This window comes from Schistocerca serialis, chromosome 6 (genome assembly GCF_023864345.2).
Source record: "Schistocerca serialis cubense isolate TAMUIC-IGC-003099 chromosome 6, iqSchSeri2.2, whole genome shotgun sequence".
In the NCBI taxonomy this organism is placed as follows: Eukaryota; Metazoa; Arthropoda; class Insecta; order Orthoptera; family Acrididae; genus Schistocerca; species Schistocerca serialis.
In genome coordinates, this window is record NC_064643.1 from 691,819,427 (window position 1) to 691,838,810 (window position 19,384).

The following is a 19,384-nucleotide window of genomic DNA, read 5'->3' on the forward strand; positions in this document are numbered from 1 at the left end:
GACCAGAGCAGCGGCTCAGCTGGGTTATTCACTTAACAGGTAACAAGTTAAAGATTTTCCCAACGCAATAAGAGCAACTTCTGGTAATCCCATCAACGTTAATCGATATACAGGTTGTTACAAAAAGGTACGGCCAAACTTTCAGGAAACATTCCTCACACACAAAGAAAGAAAATATGTTATCTGGACATGTGTCCGGAAACGCATACTTTTCATGTTAGGGCTCATTTTGTTACTTCTCTTCAATTCACATTGATCATGGAATGGAAACACACAGCAACAGAACGTACCACCGTGACTTCAAACACTTTGTCACAGGAAATGTTCAAAATATCCTCCGTTAGCGAGGATACATGCATCCACCCTCCGTCGCATGGAATCCCTGATGCGCTGATTCAGCCCTGGAGAATGGTGTACTGTATCACAGCCGTCCACAATACGAGCACGAAGAAAATGGTTCAAATGGCTCTGAGCACTATGGGACTTAACAGCTATGGTCATCAGTCCCCTAGAACTTAGAACTACTTAAACCTAACCAACCTAAGGACATCACACAACACCCAGTCATCACGAGGCAGAGAAAATCCCTGACCCCGCCGGGAATCGAACCCAGGAAGCCTGTCGCGGGAAGCGAGAACGCTACCGCACGACCACGAGCTGCAGACTCCAGCACGAAGAGTCTCTACATTTGGTACCGGGTTTTCGTAGACAAGAGCTTTCAAATGCCCCCATAAATGAAAGTCAAGAGGGTTGAGGTCAGGAGAGCGTGGAGGACTTGGAATTGGTTCACCTCTACCCATCCATCGGTCACCGAATCTGTTGTTGAGAAGCGTACGAACACTTCGACTGAAATGTGCAGGAGCTCCATCGTGCATGAACCACATGTTGTGTCGTACTTGTAAAGGCACATGTTCTAGCAGCACAGGTAGAGTATCCCGTATGAAATCATGATAACGTGCTCCATTGAGCGTAGGTGTAAGAACATGGGTCCCAATCAAGACGTCACCAACAATGCCTGCCCAAACGTTCACAGAATATATGTGTTGATGACGTGATTGCACAACTGCGTGCGGATTCTCGTCAGCCCACACATGTTGATTGTGAACATTTACAATTTGATCACGTTGGAATGAAGCCTCATCCGTAAAGAGAACATTTGCACTGAAATGAGGATTAAAAACATTGATGGATGAACCATACGCAGAAGTGTACCCGTGGAGGCCAATCAGCTGCTGATAGTGCCTGCACACGCTGTACATGGTACGGAAACAACTGGTTCTCCCGTAGCACTCTCCATACAGTGACGCGGTCAACCTTACCTTGTACAGCAGCAACTTCTCTGACGCTGACATTAGGGTTATCGTCAACTGTACGAAGAATTGCCTCGTCCATTGCAGGTGTCCTCGTCGTTCTAGGTCTTCCCCAGTCGCGAGTCATACGCTGGAATGTTCCGTGCTCCCAAAGACGCCGATCAATTGGTTCGAACGTCTTCCTGTTGGGACAACTTCGTTCTGGAAATCTGTCTCGATACAAACGTACCGCGCCACGGCTATTGCCCCGTGCTAATCCATACATCAAATGGGCATCCGCCAACTCCGCATTTGTAAACATTGCACTGACTGCAAATCCACGTTTGTGATGAACACTAACCTGTTGATGCTACGTACTGATGTGCTTGATGCTTGTACTGTATAGCAATGAGTCGCATGTCAACACAAGCACCAAAGTCAACATTACCTTCCTTCAATTGGGCCAACTTGCGGTGAATCGAGGAAGTACAGTACGTACTGACAATACTAAAATGAGCTCTAACATGGAAATTAAGCTTTTCCGGACACATGTCCACATAACATCTTTTCTTTATTTGTGTGTGAGGAATGTTTCCTGAAAGTTTGGTCGTACCTTTTTGTAACACCCTGTATACCTGCAATAGTATGATTACCAATATGTTCAACAACGCCGTGCATAAAAACGGGACTTTTCGGCCCTCACATCTCCGGTTTTATTAATGATAGAAAGTTAGGGTCAAGTGTTTTGGATAGCGCTTGGGTCAGGGACCATTTCTATGCTCAACAGCAAATGGAGTTAATCGGTTGATTCTTTTTGCGTTTCGTGCGGTCTACTGTGTGCTTGATAGGACTGACGGAGGCTCCATTAGTTCAAATAGCCCGAAGTTAAGCCCATCGAACATTTATGTGGCATAGTGGAGAGATACGTTCGTGTACAAACTCCTGCACCTGCAACACTTTCGCAGTTATGGACGGCTATAGAGGCAGCATGGCTCGGTGCTTCTGCAGGGGACTTCCAGCGACTTATTGAGCCCATACCACGTCGAGCTGCTGTACTAAGTCGGGTAAAAAGACGTCCGACACGTTATTACGTGGTATCCGATGACTTACGCCATCTCAGTGTATGTTGTCCCCGTGACAATATTCTGGTCGTTGTTGTACTCCGAACTGCTCACAACATCTCCTGTTACTGATCAACTATCGTAAAGACAAACGGTGTGAGGTATATTGGTCTGTTTACAACTCCATTGCATATTGCTAAGTTGGGGACCAATTATTAATCTTTGCATTAAGAAATGATGGTCGTCATATTATATTTTGCAAGTAAAATCCGTAATCCTAGTGTGCCAGACGGTGCTCTCGTTTCTGCTGGTACCTCCAGAGGACCACATAGCAGATTTTGTTACCTACGAAATCAGCAGTACATCAGTGTACATCTCCCGAGATCATGTAAGCACCCATTTTGTTTGCTATCCGCCTTTAGAAAATTCGCCGAAGGATTTCTTAGAGCCCATAATAATGATATGAATGACAACCCCCTATTATCTAGATCTCGAGTATATCTCTCGAACAAGAACATATGCGTCAAATATGATGACAAGCACACAGAAAAGTTTGAGCTGGTTAAATTCTTAATATGTTCGGGGGGGGGGGATGAGGGGGAAGGGGGGGGGGAGAGATACAAAAGAACTGCTGAAACGACTAGACAAACCTTCATTTGCATTTCGGCTCCTGTCAGACTTAGGTGATAAAAAAAGAAAGAAAGCTAACATAAGTCGCTTACTTTCGTTCAAAAGTGTCATACAGGACCATTATTTGACGGTAACTCATCAAGGTAAGCTTGTAATACGACCCATTTTCTTAGTAGTCTCAAGAACGTCGAGCAGATGATCATTAACGGAGGTGTGGATACTAACTACAGCTTCCTATATTAACTTTGTCATAAATAATGTGTCTCCTCTTCAGATCAATAGCTTAGTGCATGGAATCAATAATAGAAACAAAAATTACCTTCATAAAGATAAAAAATCTCCTAATTTTTTCCACAAATGCGTATGATATTCAGCAACACAAATATTCAATAACTTGGCAGCAGCAGAGAAAAGTGTAGCTACTAATAAGAGGAACAAAAAGGGTTTACTGGTGGTCAGCTCCTTTTACACCAATCACGAATTTCTTAATAGTATTACCTGATGTGCTTTATTCACGTAAGTACTATCGAAAATCTCTTAGCACATCTTCAGTGCAGTAGTGTGACCATGGAAATACGTGTTATAAACTGAGTTTCTGTGTAATGATGTGAGGCTGAAGTAGACTACACTTCTGTATATTGCATATTTACGTGTATTGTGGCCAGTTTGCTATTGCCAGTTAAATGAAAAATTCCCAGATAATTTTGCCATCCATTTAACTTCGAGTATTTATAATCAACATTATTATATCTCCTATCCGGTATATATGCACTCAAAAAAAAAAAAAAAGAGCACCACGAAGGAACTGTCCGAATATAAAGAAAATCGATAGATGTGACGTACATATATACAAAGAAATGATTAAAACTACGGAAGAATGGGATGATTTATGCATGAGGAAGAGCTTCACAAATTGAGCAAGCCAATAACGCGGTGGTCCTCCTCTGGTTCTTGTTGTTGTTGTTGTAGTGATCTTCAGTCAGAAGAGTGGTTTGATGTTAGTGTCCGTGTTATCCTATCCTGTGCAAGCCTTTTCGTCTCGTAGTGCAACCTAAATTCTTTTGAATCTGCTTAGTGTATTCATCCCTTGGTCTCCCTCTACTGCCGGCCGTTGTGGCCGTGCGGTTCTAGGCGCTTCAGGCTGGAACCGCGTGACCGCTACGGTCGCAGGTTCGAATCCTGCCTCGGGCATGGATGTGTGTGATGTCCTTAGGTTAGTTAGGTTTAATTAGTTCTAAGTTCTAGGCGACTGATGACCTCAGAAGTTAAGTCGCATGGTGCTCAGAGCCATTTGAACCATTCTCCCTCTACTATTTTTAAACTCCGTGCTTCGCTCGAATACTAAATTAGTGATCCCTTGAAGCCTCAGAACGTGTCCTACCAACCGATCCCTTCTTAGTCAAGTTGTGCGACAAATTCCTCTTTTCCCCAATTCTATTCCGTACCTCCACATTAGATACGTGATCTACCCATCTAATCTTCAGCATTTCTCCCCAATTCTATTCCGTACCTCCACATTAGTTACGTGATCTACCCATCTAATCTTCAGCATTCTTCTGTAGCACCATATTTCGAAAGCTTCTGTTCTCTTCTTGTCCAAACTATTTATCGTGCACGTTTCACTTCCATATATGGTTACACTTTATATTAAAACTTTCAGAAAAGACTTCCTGACATTTAAATCTATACTCGATGTCAACAAATTTCTCTTCTTCAGAAATACTTTTCTGGCCATTACCAGTCTCTATACGAGGGCTATCCACAAAGTACATTACGTTTTGGAATTAAAAATAAATAAAGTATTGGAAAATTTTGTTATTATATACAAATGAAAGCCACACTTAAATACTACATTTCTACATAGTTGCCATTTAAATTAAGGCACTTATCGTAGCGATGGACGAGCTTGGAAATTCCTTCGTCGTAAAATTCGGCCGCCTGCGCCTTCAACCACGTGGTTACCTCTTTTGGGACAGAAAAGGTGTGATTTTTGTGGATTTCCTGGAAAGAGGCACTACAATAAACTCTCAAAGGTATTGCCAAACTCTGCACAAACTCAGAAGAGCAATACAAAACAAGCGCAGGGGAAAGTTGGGCTCAAAGATCTTGCTGATTCACGACAACGCCCGGGCCCACACGGCAAATGCCACTCGTGAAGTTCTCGAATCTTTTAAGTGGGAGTTGTTTCCTCATCCGCCGTACAGTCCCGACCTGGCACCGAGCGACTTCCACTTATTCCCAGCAATGAAGAAGTGGTTGGCTATGCAGCGTTTTGATGACGACGCACAGCTTCAAGAAGAGATAACCACGAGGTTGAAGGTGCAGGCGGCCGAATTTTACGACAAAGGAATTTCCAAGCTCGTCCATCGCTACGATAAGTGCCTTAATTTAAATGGCAACTATGTAGAAAAGTAGTATTTAAGTGTGGCTTTCATCTGTATATAATAAAAAAATTTCCAATACTTTATTCATTTTTAATTCCAAAACGTAATGTACTTTGTGGATAGCCCTCGTATTATATCCTCTCCACTTCGACCATCATCAGTTATGTTTCTGCCCAAATAGAAAAACTCATGTACTACTTAGAGTGTTTCATTTCCTAATCTAATTCCATCAGCATTACGTGATTTAATTCGACTACATTCCACCATACTCTTTTTTCTTTTGTTGGTGTTCGGCTTACGAGTATATCCCCCTTTCACGACACTGTCCATTCCGTTCAACTGCTCTTCGAAGTCCTTTGCTGTCACTTACAGACTTACAATGCCATCGGCAAATCTCGAAGTTTTCATTTCGTCTCTCAGGACTTTAATTCCTACTTCAATTTCTTTTGTTTTCTTTACTGCTTGCTAAATACACAGATTGAGCAGCATCGAAGATAGGCTAAAACCCTGTTTCACTCCATTCTCAACCGCTGCTTCCCTTTCATGCCTCTCGACTCTTATAACTGAAATCTGCTTTCTGTACAAATCGTAAAAAGTCTTTCGCTCCCTGTTTTTTAAATTTTTTTTGTAATCTCATTTTGTTCGCTTTTGTTCGTTGCATCTGTTAGGGGCGAACGTCGTAAGACATCCGTTTAAGTTCGTTGATGATCGATTAACCCAGCTTTTTTATTACAGAGGGCGCGTAACCCTATGACCGAACACGTTGAGCTACCGTTCCGGCCCATGTAGTTGACCCCTGCATCCCGTAGAATTTGAGAGAGAGTATTCCAGTCAACACTTTCAAAAGCCTTTTCTAAGTCTACAAACGCTAGAAACGTTGGTTTGCTTTTCCTTAACCTATCTTCTATGAGAAGTGGAACTGGCAGTATTTCCTTATGTGTACCTGTATTTCGCAGGAAACCAAACTGATCATCACCGAAGTCGGCTTCTACCAGGTTTTCCATTCTTCGGTAAAGAATTCATGTTAGTATTTTGCAGCCGTAACTTATTAAACTGATAGTTCGGCAGTTTCCACACCTGTCAGCACCTACTTTCTTTGGAATTGGAATTATTATATTCTTCTTCAAGTCTGACGCTATTTCACCTGTGTCATACATCTGGTATTCATTTATTTATTTACACGTCTAGTTCCGTAGGGCCAAATTGAGGAGGAAATCTCCGATGTCATTTAACGTGTTAGTTCATGAAATTACAAAATAAAAGTAATAACACATAAAATGAAACGTTTATGTACCAAAAGAAAAGTCAAGTCATAAGTTTAAGTAAACACAATCAACAATATGACATATGAATCAGCTTAATTTTTCAAGGAACTCGATCAACAGAATAGAAGGAGAGACCCATGAGTGAACCCTTCAGTTTCGATTTGAAAGCGCTTGGAATACTGCTAATATTTTTTAACTCTTGTGGTAGCTATTTAAAATGGATGCAGCAATATACTGCACACCTTTCTGTACAAGAGTTAAGGAAGCGATCCAAATGCAGATTGGATTTCTGCCTAGTATTAACTGAGTGAAACTACTAATTCTTTAGAACAAGCTGATATTGTTAGCAAGAAACGACAGTAACGTATGTATGTATTGAGCGGCCAATGTCAGAATACCCAGATTAGCGACCAGGGGTCGACAAGAGGTTCGCGACCTTAGACCACTTATTGGCCGAACCGCCCGTTTCTGAGCCAAAAGTAGCCTTTGAGAATGGGAAGAGTTACCCCAAAATATAATACCATACGACATAAGCGAATGAAAGTAAGCAAAGCAGACTAATTTTCGTGTCGAACGATGATTTACTTCAGATGCCGTTCGAATAGTTAAAATGGCAGCATTAAGTCTCTGAACAAAATTCTTGAATGTGGTCTTCCCACGACAGTTCACTATCTATCTGATCACCTAAAAATTCGAATTGTTCAGTTTCACTAACCATACGGCCATTCTGTGAAATTAAAACTTCGGATTTTGTTGAATTGTGGGTTAGAAATTGTAAAAACTGTGTCTTACTGTGAGCATTAGTTCATTTTCTACAAGACATGAACTCATGTCATGAATTGCACTATTTGAAACAGAGCCAATGTTGCACACTACATCCTTTACTACCAGGATAGTGTTATCAGTAAACAGAATTATTTTATAATTACCTGTAACACGAGAGGGCATATTATTTATATAAATAAGGAAGAGAAGTGGCCCCTACACTGCTCCCTGGGGCACCCCCCCCCCCCCATTTGACCGTACCCCACTCAGACCGGAAGCGCAGCTGACGGAAGAGTTTTGTTATGGATGGCTCTCCCAAGGCTATCGGTAGGTCTAGCGGAAATGGTCTTTATGCAAACAGTTATTCGGCTCGGAATTGACGTACAGACTTGTTGGATGTCCTGAGTGATATCGTACCATGTTCTCCCCGTCTCCAGACAGGTCTGTTCTGCTCATCAGAAGTCAGTTCAAAGTGTGAGTCATCACTGAAGACAATTCTACTTCAAATAGTGCGATTACTGACCAGAGACTTGTCCGGAGACGCCAAGACGGCGCTGGGACACCAACCTGACTGTCGCCGACCATACGGCCGGACATGTGGAAGCGACGGTCTGCGGTGACATTTCATTTCATAGAAGGATCCGTTCGGTCGTCATCCACTTTACAGCTCGGTACATCGACGACATTCTACGCCCTGTTTTGCTGCCTCTCACGGTGAGCCATCTGGGCTTGCATTTCAGCAAGATAATGCTCCACCCCACACGGCGAAAATTTCTGCTGCTCTTTTTCGTGGTTGCTAAACCCCGCCGTGGCCGACAATGTCGCCGCTGTCTCCCCAGTTGAGAACGTTTGGAGCATTATGGGCAGGGACCTCCTACCAGCTTTGAAGCTTGAGGATCTAAAGTACCAGCTGGAAAGAATTTAGCACTACACACCTCAGGAGGATATCGAACAACTCTGTCAGTGAATGCCAAGCCGAATAACTGATTGCGTAATTGCCAGAGTTGGACCAATGCGATGTCGACTATTTCACTTTATGGAGCTCTTTCTCTTAAATAAGTCTTCCAGTTTTTTCTAAATTTCTAATCATTTTTTTTCTGTACATTTACATCACGACTATCGATTCCCCTCTGATTTGAATAATTCCTTCTTGGAATACTTTTTCTTTTCTTATGGTGCATATTATGAATTCTTGAGGATCTCCTCAACTTCAGTCTATAGCGCAAATATAATCCAATGAAAAGGGAAAAGTAAGGTTCATATTGCCGATGCCGCTTTTTCTTATTTTCCTTTTTCAAATTCTGAAATTAGCTGTCGCATACAAACACGAACTGTGTACTTCTTTACGTCCGTCGTGCAGGAAGTTGTACTCGAACCTTTCTTCCTTACATGTTTCGTAGACAAAATTGTTTCCCTTTAGAAAGTAATTGCAATTAGTTATAAAAGAATGTTTTGTATTCAAAGTTTCTTAGGTAATTTATTTATATACTCTTGTTTCTGAATCACATCTGTACAAGCTCTAAGCACTTACGTTGCTACAGTGCAATACACACACCTATTGAAAGCCGTGGGCACCCTTACAAAGAAGCTGATATAAATTGCACTAAACCAATGAAAAGAACAATTTTATTAGAAAAGAGTTGCTTGTATTCATGTAGAACACCTTATATTTATATGTGTGCCCTTCATACTGACGCTTACGTTGCATTATGGAGTGTGGAAAGACTGTGTTCCCTTTTGGGCTCGTTCGCACTCAAATAGCCTTTCAGAATTTCCCAGTAGGTACTCCACCTAATCAGGGAGAGTTATATGTTCATTATATTTTAGCTTGCAGAGAAGCGCTGTATTTAGTCGAAAAACGGGAGGTTAAGTAGCAGACAAATGCCAGCAATTAACGACGCCATTAAGTTACTTGAAGCAGGTAGCAGACTCAAGTTTTACTGTTAGACTGAAACTTTCGATGAAGTTTAATCCGCTTTGGATTTTCCTGCAGCCTCACCGTAAATTAGCGAGTAATGAGCACAGGAGAAGGTCGTAAGCTAGAGAGATGGGGGCATTCCGGTTTTGCAAACCATTTGCGGATTACAGCTCCGATGCGAAAGTCTTGAGCAGTTTTGAACTTGGGCTTTCGCTACAAATATCTCGACGTTTTTATAGTGTCTCAGGATGAACAGTACGTAAATGAGAAGCTGTTAACTCGAATAAGAGAGACAGAAAAAAATCAGATAAACCCTGCACACCAATGTATGATAGCAACCACTTTCTCCTTCTAGAAAACTGTGCAAGAAATAAATCTCATGAAAATCGCTGCAGGTCCATAAATGACTTCAGTGGCTTTTAGATTCAAATTGATCGTCTTACTGCCGTTAGACTCAGTTATAATCTTTACTATCACGTAACAGTACCTAAGGACGGTACTTTGTCGCAGGAGAAGCAAGTCTTACTGTTTTATTATTTTATACGAAAACATTTGAGATAATTTTTTATGTAATTGTCATGGCCAGTTTCAGTTGGATCAGGGCATCTTCAGATTTACAACTAAAGCAATTAAAATACTGGACTGGTGATACCGTCGCTGTCAGCTGTGTGCATCGCAACAGCTCAGAAGACACAAAATGTTCCGCAATTATAACAGTATGGCAGAGACTTGACTTTACCGTTATAATACAATGGCAGCGCCATATCATATTCTAATTTATGTGTTCTTTAATTTACTAGTGTCTTGATAGCGTCTGGTATACAGTGTGAGCAAGCCGCCCCTATAAATGGGTTTTATGCTACCTGCAACGCCTTAAAAACCACTGGCTATATTTTCCCTTCTCTCGCTCACTATGTGCAAACTACTAGCCCTCCAGGAAAAAAAAAAAAAAAACAACAACAGGACGTCTTTTACGATACCAGATACTCAAGAAAAACTCATTTGAAGGTCACTTTTTCTTACATTTGAACAATTCGAAAAGTATTGCCTCTAGAGAAAACGTATCCCAGTTCGAAATTCAAATACATTAAATTTCCTACAAAAACTTCCTGTTCATTCTTTCTGATGAACTAACAGCATGTAGTGAGTGAGAGGGAATGAAAACCTTGCTCGTGATATATGAAAGCGTTGTGGGTTGCATAAAACCCATAGGTAGGGGCAGCTGAATCATGCTGTATATACAGGGTATAGCAAGGGGGATATTACATTTTCAGTTGGCTACACTGCTAAGATACAGACGATCTCGCACTGTCTACCACGTGTGATCGGTCCCACATAGTATACCATTCAGTCCAAAATGGAACATTGGCAACTGCAGTGGCGTAATGAGGCAGTGGAGTAGCCCTGTCATGTGTACAGCGTTGGAGCTGTCCGAAGCGCAATGCGCCTTGAACGGGAGTACCATTTCTGTGTTCCACAAAGAAGAACAATGTCCAAGAGGGTAAAACAGTGGCGTGGGACGGGTTCTGCAAACTGTGTGAAGCACAAGGGTCCTGAAATAACTGTCAGAACGCCGGAAAATATCCCATGAGTTCGAGAAGTTCTGCAACGAAGCCCACAGCGATCTGTCGGACGCCATTCCAGAACACTATCAAACCCGCGCACCCCTCTGCAGAGTATATTATTGTGAAAAAGTATTTAAAATTTCAGCCTTATAAGCTGCAATTGGCTCACCAGTTACGGCCGGGAGGCAAACGGGAGTAAGCGCTATTTCTGCAGAACGTTACTGGACGGAATTGACTAGGATGACGTTTTTCTCAAACATTTTTTGCTGTCTTATGAAGCAAACTTCCGTCGGAATGGGTTTTTCCATAATCAAAACTTGCGATATTTCACGGGCGCAAACCCGCAGCACATTCATGAGAAGATCTAGGGCAGCTCAAAGTGCTACGTCATATGGCATGCTGCTGAACAGTTTCTTCATTCCACAGCTGCAGGGATATTGCCATCTGAACGGGATCTATTTTCAGGATGATTGGACTACAGTCCATATGGCCTGTAATTCAGTCACTTCTTCATCGATTACTCTCAGATTTGTGAGATATTCCATGGCCAGCGAGGTCAGCTCATGTTTCTGCCCCTGGTTATTTCTGTGGGACCAAATGTTTTTCACTGCTTCTCCAAAGTACCGATGAGTTGAAAGCCGGAATCTAGAAAAAGATAGAGGCCATTCCTCAAGAAGAGATTGAGAATTTTTACGAATGTTGACACATTGGTCTTACACTACGAAAATCTTTGACTTGCGGTGGTAGTACCACATGTATACGTTCCCGAAGAGTTTTAGGAGTGAATGGATAAGACAGTGTGTGGTTAGCCGTGAAGCAGTACGTCGCAGAAAGCACGTGTGCTGAGCTGTGGGGCTTGGTTAGCCGAGGCGGCTACGGGAGATGTCTTGCTGTCGTGCTGCGTACTGTACTGGGACCTGGTAGTTGAATGGTATCCGAATCAGCATTACCATGAACAGTGCTGACTGAACTGGAATTAACTACGAAACCTTGCTGGATTACATCGGCAGAGTTAAACTTCCAGGAGGGAAGTAGAAAGAACATATACGAGGGTTATTGGGAAAGTAAGGAACGATCGGTCGCGAAATGGAAAAAACAGTGAAAATCCGATGAAGCTTTGCACAGATGCGTTGCGCACTGTGTCTAGTACGTCCGTCGATAGCATCATGCCGCTGTTTTCAGTTCTGAGCTCACAGTGAGAACCTAAAGATGGCTGAAAATTAGCGTCTCCCACCAAGTATGAGGGTCTGGCGAAAGATTTCACCTGAAGCTGTGCAATCCAAGCAACATAACTGTCCTGCGGTTCGTTCTACACGACAATTCTCGGCCGCACTCTGCAGGGCAATAAAGATGCTCCTGCAGCGTTTTCGATGGGAAGTGTTTGAACACTCACAATACAGCCCGTAATTAGCTACCCCTGAGGTTCATCACTGCTCAAATGAACTGCTGGCTATGAAGACAATATTTTGACACAGACAACGAGCTGCAGTCCAGAGTAGAAAATTGTCGAAAAGCACTGGCGGCTTTCTTTTATTACGAGGGAACTGAAAAGTTGGTACAACGCTACAACAGATGTCTGAGTGGCAACTGTGTAGAGAAGTAGCTGGAAGCTGTAGCTAACCGTTACAAATAAAACAGTTTTGATTTTCACTGTGGTTTCCATTTCGTGACCTATCGTTTCTTACTTTGCTAATAGCCCTCGTATATATGTATATCGGAAATTTGTCGTAGGGTCTTATGGGACCAACGTGCTGAGGCTATCGGTCCCGAAGCTTACGCACAACTTAATCTAACTTAAACTACCTCCGACTGTGGGGGGGGGGGGGGGGGGGGAGACCGCGCGGACCGTGACAAGACGCCTCAGACCACGCCGCACTGATACCCCGGTCGGCTAATATATATATATATATATATATATTGTCATCATCTGCAAGTATGGCCAAGTCGTCCGCGAATGCTAAACAAGATATCTCCATGTTGTCTTTGGTTCTACCAAGGTGGATTGGTTTCCAGTAGGATTGATTTTTTAATTCTTTTTCCCATTCCTTAATGACTTTATCCAGGACTATATTAAACAGAGGTGGAGATAGCCCGTCACCTTGACGTACTCCAGTTTTTATGAGAAAAGGTTCAGAGATTTCTCCCCTGAATTTAACTTTAGATACAGTGTCTGTCAGTGATTCTTTGATAAGCCTTAGTGTTTTGGAGTCAAGTCCAAGTTCCTCTAAAATGTTAAACAAAGATTGCCGGTCAATTGAGTCATAGGCTTTCTTAAAATGTACAAATGTACAAATTATGGGGGCATTTCTAATTGCTTTGTGTTTTAATATTGTCTCTAAATTAAATATTTGTTCTATGCATGAGCGACCGGGGCGGAAGCCTGCTTGATAATCACCAATTTGGCGTTCCAGCTGCTCTTGTGTTCTTTTCAGCAGGCGTGTTGAGAGAATTTTGTAGGTGACTTGTAAAAGTGAGATTCCCCTGTAGTTATTGACATTTGTTCTGTCTCCTTTTTTATGTAACGGGTGAATAAGGGCACATTTCCAATCCTCTGGTAGTTTTTCTGTTTCCCATATTTTTGTTATTATTTTTGTGAGCTCTTGCAACGTCTTTGGTCCTAGGTTTTTTAATAGCTCTGCAACAATGCCATCTTCGCCAGATGTTCTATTATTTTTTAAGTTTTTAATGTGACATTTGATTTCTTCCTGTGTTGGTGGTAATGAATCCGGTTGAGCGTTGGCACAGATACTTGCAGATGATGAAGAAATTGCCACCAAACAAATAGAGATCCTTAAGGAATGCGCGGATAAAGTAGGTTTACAAATTTCGTTTCAAAAGACAGAATTTTTCTGTACGAAATTCCATATACACAGTTTGAACACAAAATATGGAAAAATAAATAGAGTAAAACATTTTAAATACCTAGGTGAAATTTTGGAGCCAACCGGAGGAGAGAAAGTTGCACAGAAGATCAGACAACAGAAAATGAAGAGAGCATATGGTATGACACATGAAATATACAATAAAAAATGCATCTCCTCGAACACAAAAATCAGACACTACTGCGCAGTAATTAAGCCAGCAGCACTATATGCTAGTGAAACGCTCACACTCCACACAAAATGTGATTTAGAAAAAATACTAAAAGAAGAACGCAAAATTATGAGAAAGATTTTAGGTCCAAAATTAACAGAAGAAGGATACCGGATACAATCAAGAAGAACCACAGAAATTATATCAAACCTGGCAGCAGACATAAGAAGGCGAAGATTAAAATTTTATGGACATGTCACTAGACTTCCCCCACACGACTCACCAACAGAATTCTCACTTACATAGAAAAAGTCAAATCAACAACACCATGGATTAGCCAAGTAAAATTAGATTTACAAAAAGCAAATATTGAACTTAAAGATGTCAAAGATAGAAAAACTTTTAGAAATAAGGTGGAAAAGTGGATTGTATTGTCTCAGAAGGAAGCACTAAAGAGACCAGGAACAAAATGGACAGAAGAAAGAAAAAGAAAACATGGAGAACGAATGAAAGAAGTATGGAAGAAACGACGTCAGAAAGCTTTGCGTGATCCTTCTGGTTCCATTCGCGATAAGTAAGTAAGTAAGTATATATATTGTCGATATCGTGGTTATATATATATACGACGGCAAATGATTCAGTACACTTAATTTATCTGTGTGAACTACAGGTCAGAATTTGGGTTTTCATATAGCGTAGATCGTTTTCAACTCACCCCAACCAGCAGACGGTCTTCGTCCGACATTTCTGCACTCCTTGTGCGCCTGGCTGCTACTGACTTGGCGTATTCTGCAACACAGCACGTATACGATCTGTAAGTACTAGAGGAGTAAACGACAGATAATACAGGATAATACATCAGATGTTAAATTTACATCACATTCTTGCAAAGCCTTATTGTTCATATCTTAAGATATTAGATCATTCTCACGTTGCAGCAACACACTGTAAAGAGTCCAAGCTTTCACCAGTGACCGTTACTTTTGATTTCGAAGTTTTGCTTAATTACGGCACCTCATGGATAAATCAGGATCCAAACACTTTGTCTGAAGATGAAAAAAAATTTGTCGATATCGTGGTTCAAGATGACACTCACACTGGGCCGATAATCAGTGAAGATGCTTTGAGCGCCATCCGCGATAAAACAAACTTTATGATGTATAGTTACAATAGCATCTTAATTTTACTGGCGTAAGATCCATATCTACATCTACCTCCACCGTTTACGAATTATTGCGAAGTCCACGGCAGAGAGTGCTTTCCATGTACCACTTACTCGGGCTTTTCTCCTTCCGTTCGCATACGGGACACGGGGAGAATGATTACTTAAATGCCTCTATGCGCGCTTTAATCATAGTAAGATGCCCGGTCTTCTAGAGAGCAATACTTAATGCTCTTTTCTGAATGTTTTAAGTACGCATGGAGAGTTAGGGTTTAACTACAAGCACCTGCCAATTCAGCTTCATGAGCATCTCCGCGAAACCCTCTCATGAGAAAACAGAGCTCTGAGTATAGGTGTTGTCCCTATTTGTACACGTCTAGTTTCTCGTGACAGTCCTATGTGGTATAGTTCCCTCACACGTGAGCCATATTATAAGATAGACCGCAGAAGTGTTTCGTAAGTAGTAACTTTTGCAGATTGGTTGCAGATTCCCAGTATCCTGAAAATGAACAGAATTTTGCCAGCTACCTATCCTGCTATGTAGCATATATGGCCTCTGTACTTCGTATTACAAGGGGCATTCAATACGTAATGGAACGCGTCTGTTTTATCGGTAAATTTCTAGTGAAAAGATATGGATTCTATTGTGGAACTTCGGGGGAAACTCCCGCTTGAGCCCCTATAGTTTTATGAGGTTCCGATAGGTGGCGGCAGCATACGTAGCCTTCAAAATGTCTTCTGTCACGGAGATGCGTTCCAGACAGAGAACTGTCACAGATTTCCTTTGGCGGGAAACCAGAACATCGCAGATATTCATAGGCGCTTGCAGAATGTCAACGGGGGTGGCAGTTATCAAAAGCTGGGCGAGCCGTTGGGCGAGGTGTCTGCGCTTCGGACAGCTCCAACGCTGTACACATGACAGGGCTACTCCACTGCCTCATTACGCCACTGCAGTTGCCAATGTTCCATTTTGGACTGAATGGGATACTATGTGGGACCGATCACACGTGGTAGACAGTGCGAGATCGTCTGTATCTTAGCAGTGTAGCCAACTGAAAATGTAATATCCCCCTTGCTATACCCTGTATATACAGCATGATTCAGCTGCTCCTACCTATGGGTTTTATGCAACCCACAACGCTTTCATTTATCACGAACAACAATATGGCACAAACCTTTTCGATCTCGCGCACGCCAGCCATGCTCACAAAACTGTAACTCACGAAGTGTTGGAACGTGCTCTCATTCTGAGTGATTGCCGGATCACAATCAAATACCTCAATGTTGAATTGGCTGTCTCTGCTAGAAGTTCAGTCATACTGGTCCACACTCAAAGGTTTGCGCCCGCTGGGATCGTTGCGGTCTAACAGAAGAGCATGAAAGCAACGAAGGACCATCTGTACTGAACTGCTTGTGCGTTACAGGACTGATAGTGACAATTTTTTGTCCAACGTCGTCACTGACGATGAAACATGGGTTCATCGTTTCGAACCGGAAAGAAAACGGCAGTCCATGGAGTGGCAACACATCGCCTCTCCTACAAAGACAAAGTTCAAAGCCACACCCTGAGCCAGTAAAGTCATGGCGACGGTCTTCTGGGGCTGCGAAGGTGGTATTCCGTTTGTTGTCCTCCCGGATGATGCAACGGTCGACTCTGTGCAGTATCGCACTATCTTCAGTAAATCGACCATTAGTGTGTTACCATTCGGGTGTACATGTCCTTAATGTAAGGTGGAGTAAGGTCAACGCTTTGAATGGGGATTATGTTGAGAAAAAGAGTTTTAATGCCGGAAGACTAGGGAACATGATGTATTGGAATCCTGAATAAATCCAACCTATTTCCAGAAGATATTGTGTTGTATTAGTTGTTGAACTCCCTTCGTACTACGAATTGCTACATCCACGTATTTACATGTGTTAACTGTTTGCATTGCCTCATGGGATACAAATTTCCTGCCTTTGGAGAAGCGCAGAATTTTATACATCTTAACACTTAAAGCAAGTTGTCTATTATTCACCATTTTCAAACCTTGTCATGATCAGACTAAAAAATACTTAAAATTAAATTTCTACGTAGATTATGAAATTACAAACTAATAAGAAATAACGGGAGGTAGATAAGACCCGTGGAGAACTAGGAAAATGAGCGAGAGGTTAGTTGGTATTTAGCAAGAAAACTGGGAATACTTTACTCCGGACTATAAGCATCAGTTGAGACGAAAAATGGTACAGGCTATAAACATCGTAAAATAAAAGGTGAACCCCAGCTGCACTGGCAGAATTTTAGGAAATTGTTCATCGATATTTTCTGAGAGTTTTGATACAGATGAAACTTGGTCTCTTGTGGCTCATTGCAGAACACACCGTTTCGTTTGACTTCTAATCCTCATCTATCTTTGTATCCTCATCGTGTCCCAGAAGGAATGGTAAACATACAAGGATGTGACATGAAAGATTATCTGAAGCAAAATCTTCATATTGTCGGACGCCATATTACGAATGGTTATGGCTCTGAGCACTATGGGACTCAACTGCTGAGGTTATTAGTCCCCTAGAACTTAGAACTAGTTAAACCTAACTAACCTAAGGACATCACAAACATCCATGCCCGAGGCAGGATTCGAACCTGCGACCGTAGCGGTCTTGCGGTTCCAGACTGCAGCGCCTTTAACCGCACGGCCACTTCGGCCGGCTACGAATGGTTATATTCACGGCCGACACTTGCTGTGGACAGCACTAATATCCGCTTTATTTTTCGCCCTGGAGCATGCATTCAGCACTGTTCGGCTCTACCTTGGTTACGTTTATCCAGCCGTGTTAGTAGATCACTAACAGTGATACACAGCAAGATGGACAGTGTTATTGACGAAGAGGATGTCGTTATGCAACTCATGTATGGGTTTCATTGAATGTAATGGAGGCGTACCACAACGATGCTATGTTGAGCCCTGTTGTCTCACCAACGGCCGCCACAGCACAGTACTTCTGGATCTGTTGTCGCTTTCCTCGGTATTATACACTCCTGGAAATTGAAATAAGAACACCGTGAATTCATTGTCCCAGGAAGGGGAAACTTTATTGACACATTCCTGGGGTCAGATACGTCACATGATCACACTGACAGAACGACAGGCACAGAGACACAGGCAACAGAGCATGCACAATGTCGGCACTAGTACAGTGTATATCCACCTTTCGCAGCAATGCAGGCTGCTGTTCTCCCATGGAGACGATCGTAGAGATGCTGGATGTAGTCCTGTGGAACGGCTTGCCATGCCATTTCCACCTGGCGCCTCAGTTGGACCAGCGTTCGTGCCGGACGTGCAGACCGCGTGAGACGACGCTTCATCCAGTCCCAAACATGCTCAATGGGGGACAGATCCGGAGATCTTGCTGGCCAGGGTAGTTGACTTACACCTTCTAGAGCACGTTGGGTGGCACGGGATACATGCGGACGTGCATTGTCCTGTTGGAACAGCAAGTTCCCTTGCCGGTCTAGGAATGGTAGAACGATGGGTTCGATGACGGTTTGGATGTACCGTACACTATTCAGTGTCCCCTCGACGATCACCAGTGGTGTACGGCCAGTGTAGGAGATCGCTCCCCACACCATGAGGCTGGGTGTTGGCCCTGTGTGCCTCGGTCGTATGCAGTCCTGATTGTGGCGCTCACCTGCACGGCGCCAAACACGCATACGACCATCATTGGCACCAAGGCTGAAGCGACTCTCATCGCTGAAGACGACACGTCTCCATTCGTCCCTCCATTCACGCCTGTCGCGACACCACTGGAGGCGGGCTGCACGATGTTGGGGCGTGAGCGGAAGACGGCCTAACGGTGTGCGGGACGGTAGCCCAGCTTCATGGAGACGGTTGCGAATGGTCCTCGCCGATACCCCAGGAGCAACAGTGTCTCTAATTTGCTGGGAAGTGGCGGTGCGGTCCCCTACGGCACTGCGTAGGATCCTACGGTCTTGGCGTGCATCCGTGCGTCGCTGCGGTCCGGTCCCAGGTCGACGAGCACGTGCACCTTCCGCCGACCACTGGCGACAACATCGATGTACTGTGGAGACCTCACGCCCCACGTGTTGAGCAATTCGGCGGTACGTCCACCCGGCCTCCCGCTTGCCCACTATACGCCCTCGCTCAAAGTCCGTCAGCTGCACATACGGTTCACGTCCACGCTGTCGCGGCATGCTACCAGTGTTAAAGACTGCGATGGAGCTCCGTATGCCACGGCAAACTGGCTGACACTGACGGCGGCGGTGCACAAATGCTGCGCAGCTAGCGCCATTCGACGGCCAACACCGCGG

General features: G+C 43.2%; 1 protein-coding gene across 1 annotated transcript in view; it reads right to left on the minus strand.

Moving 5' to 3' along the window:
- LOC126484312 (general odorant-binding protein 70) overlaps positions 1-19,384 on the minus strand; it is a 162,129-nt gene that overhangs the window by 51,295 nt on the left and 91,450 nt on the right. The window contains exon 3 of the mRNA XM_050107749.1: positions 14,626-14,699. Within this exon, the coding sequence (XP_049963706.1) occupies positions 14,626-14,699 (74 nt within the window). The remainder of the gene's footprint in view (positions 1-14,625; positions 14,700-19,384) is intronic.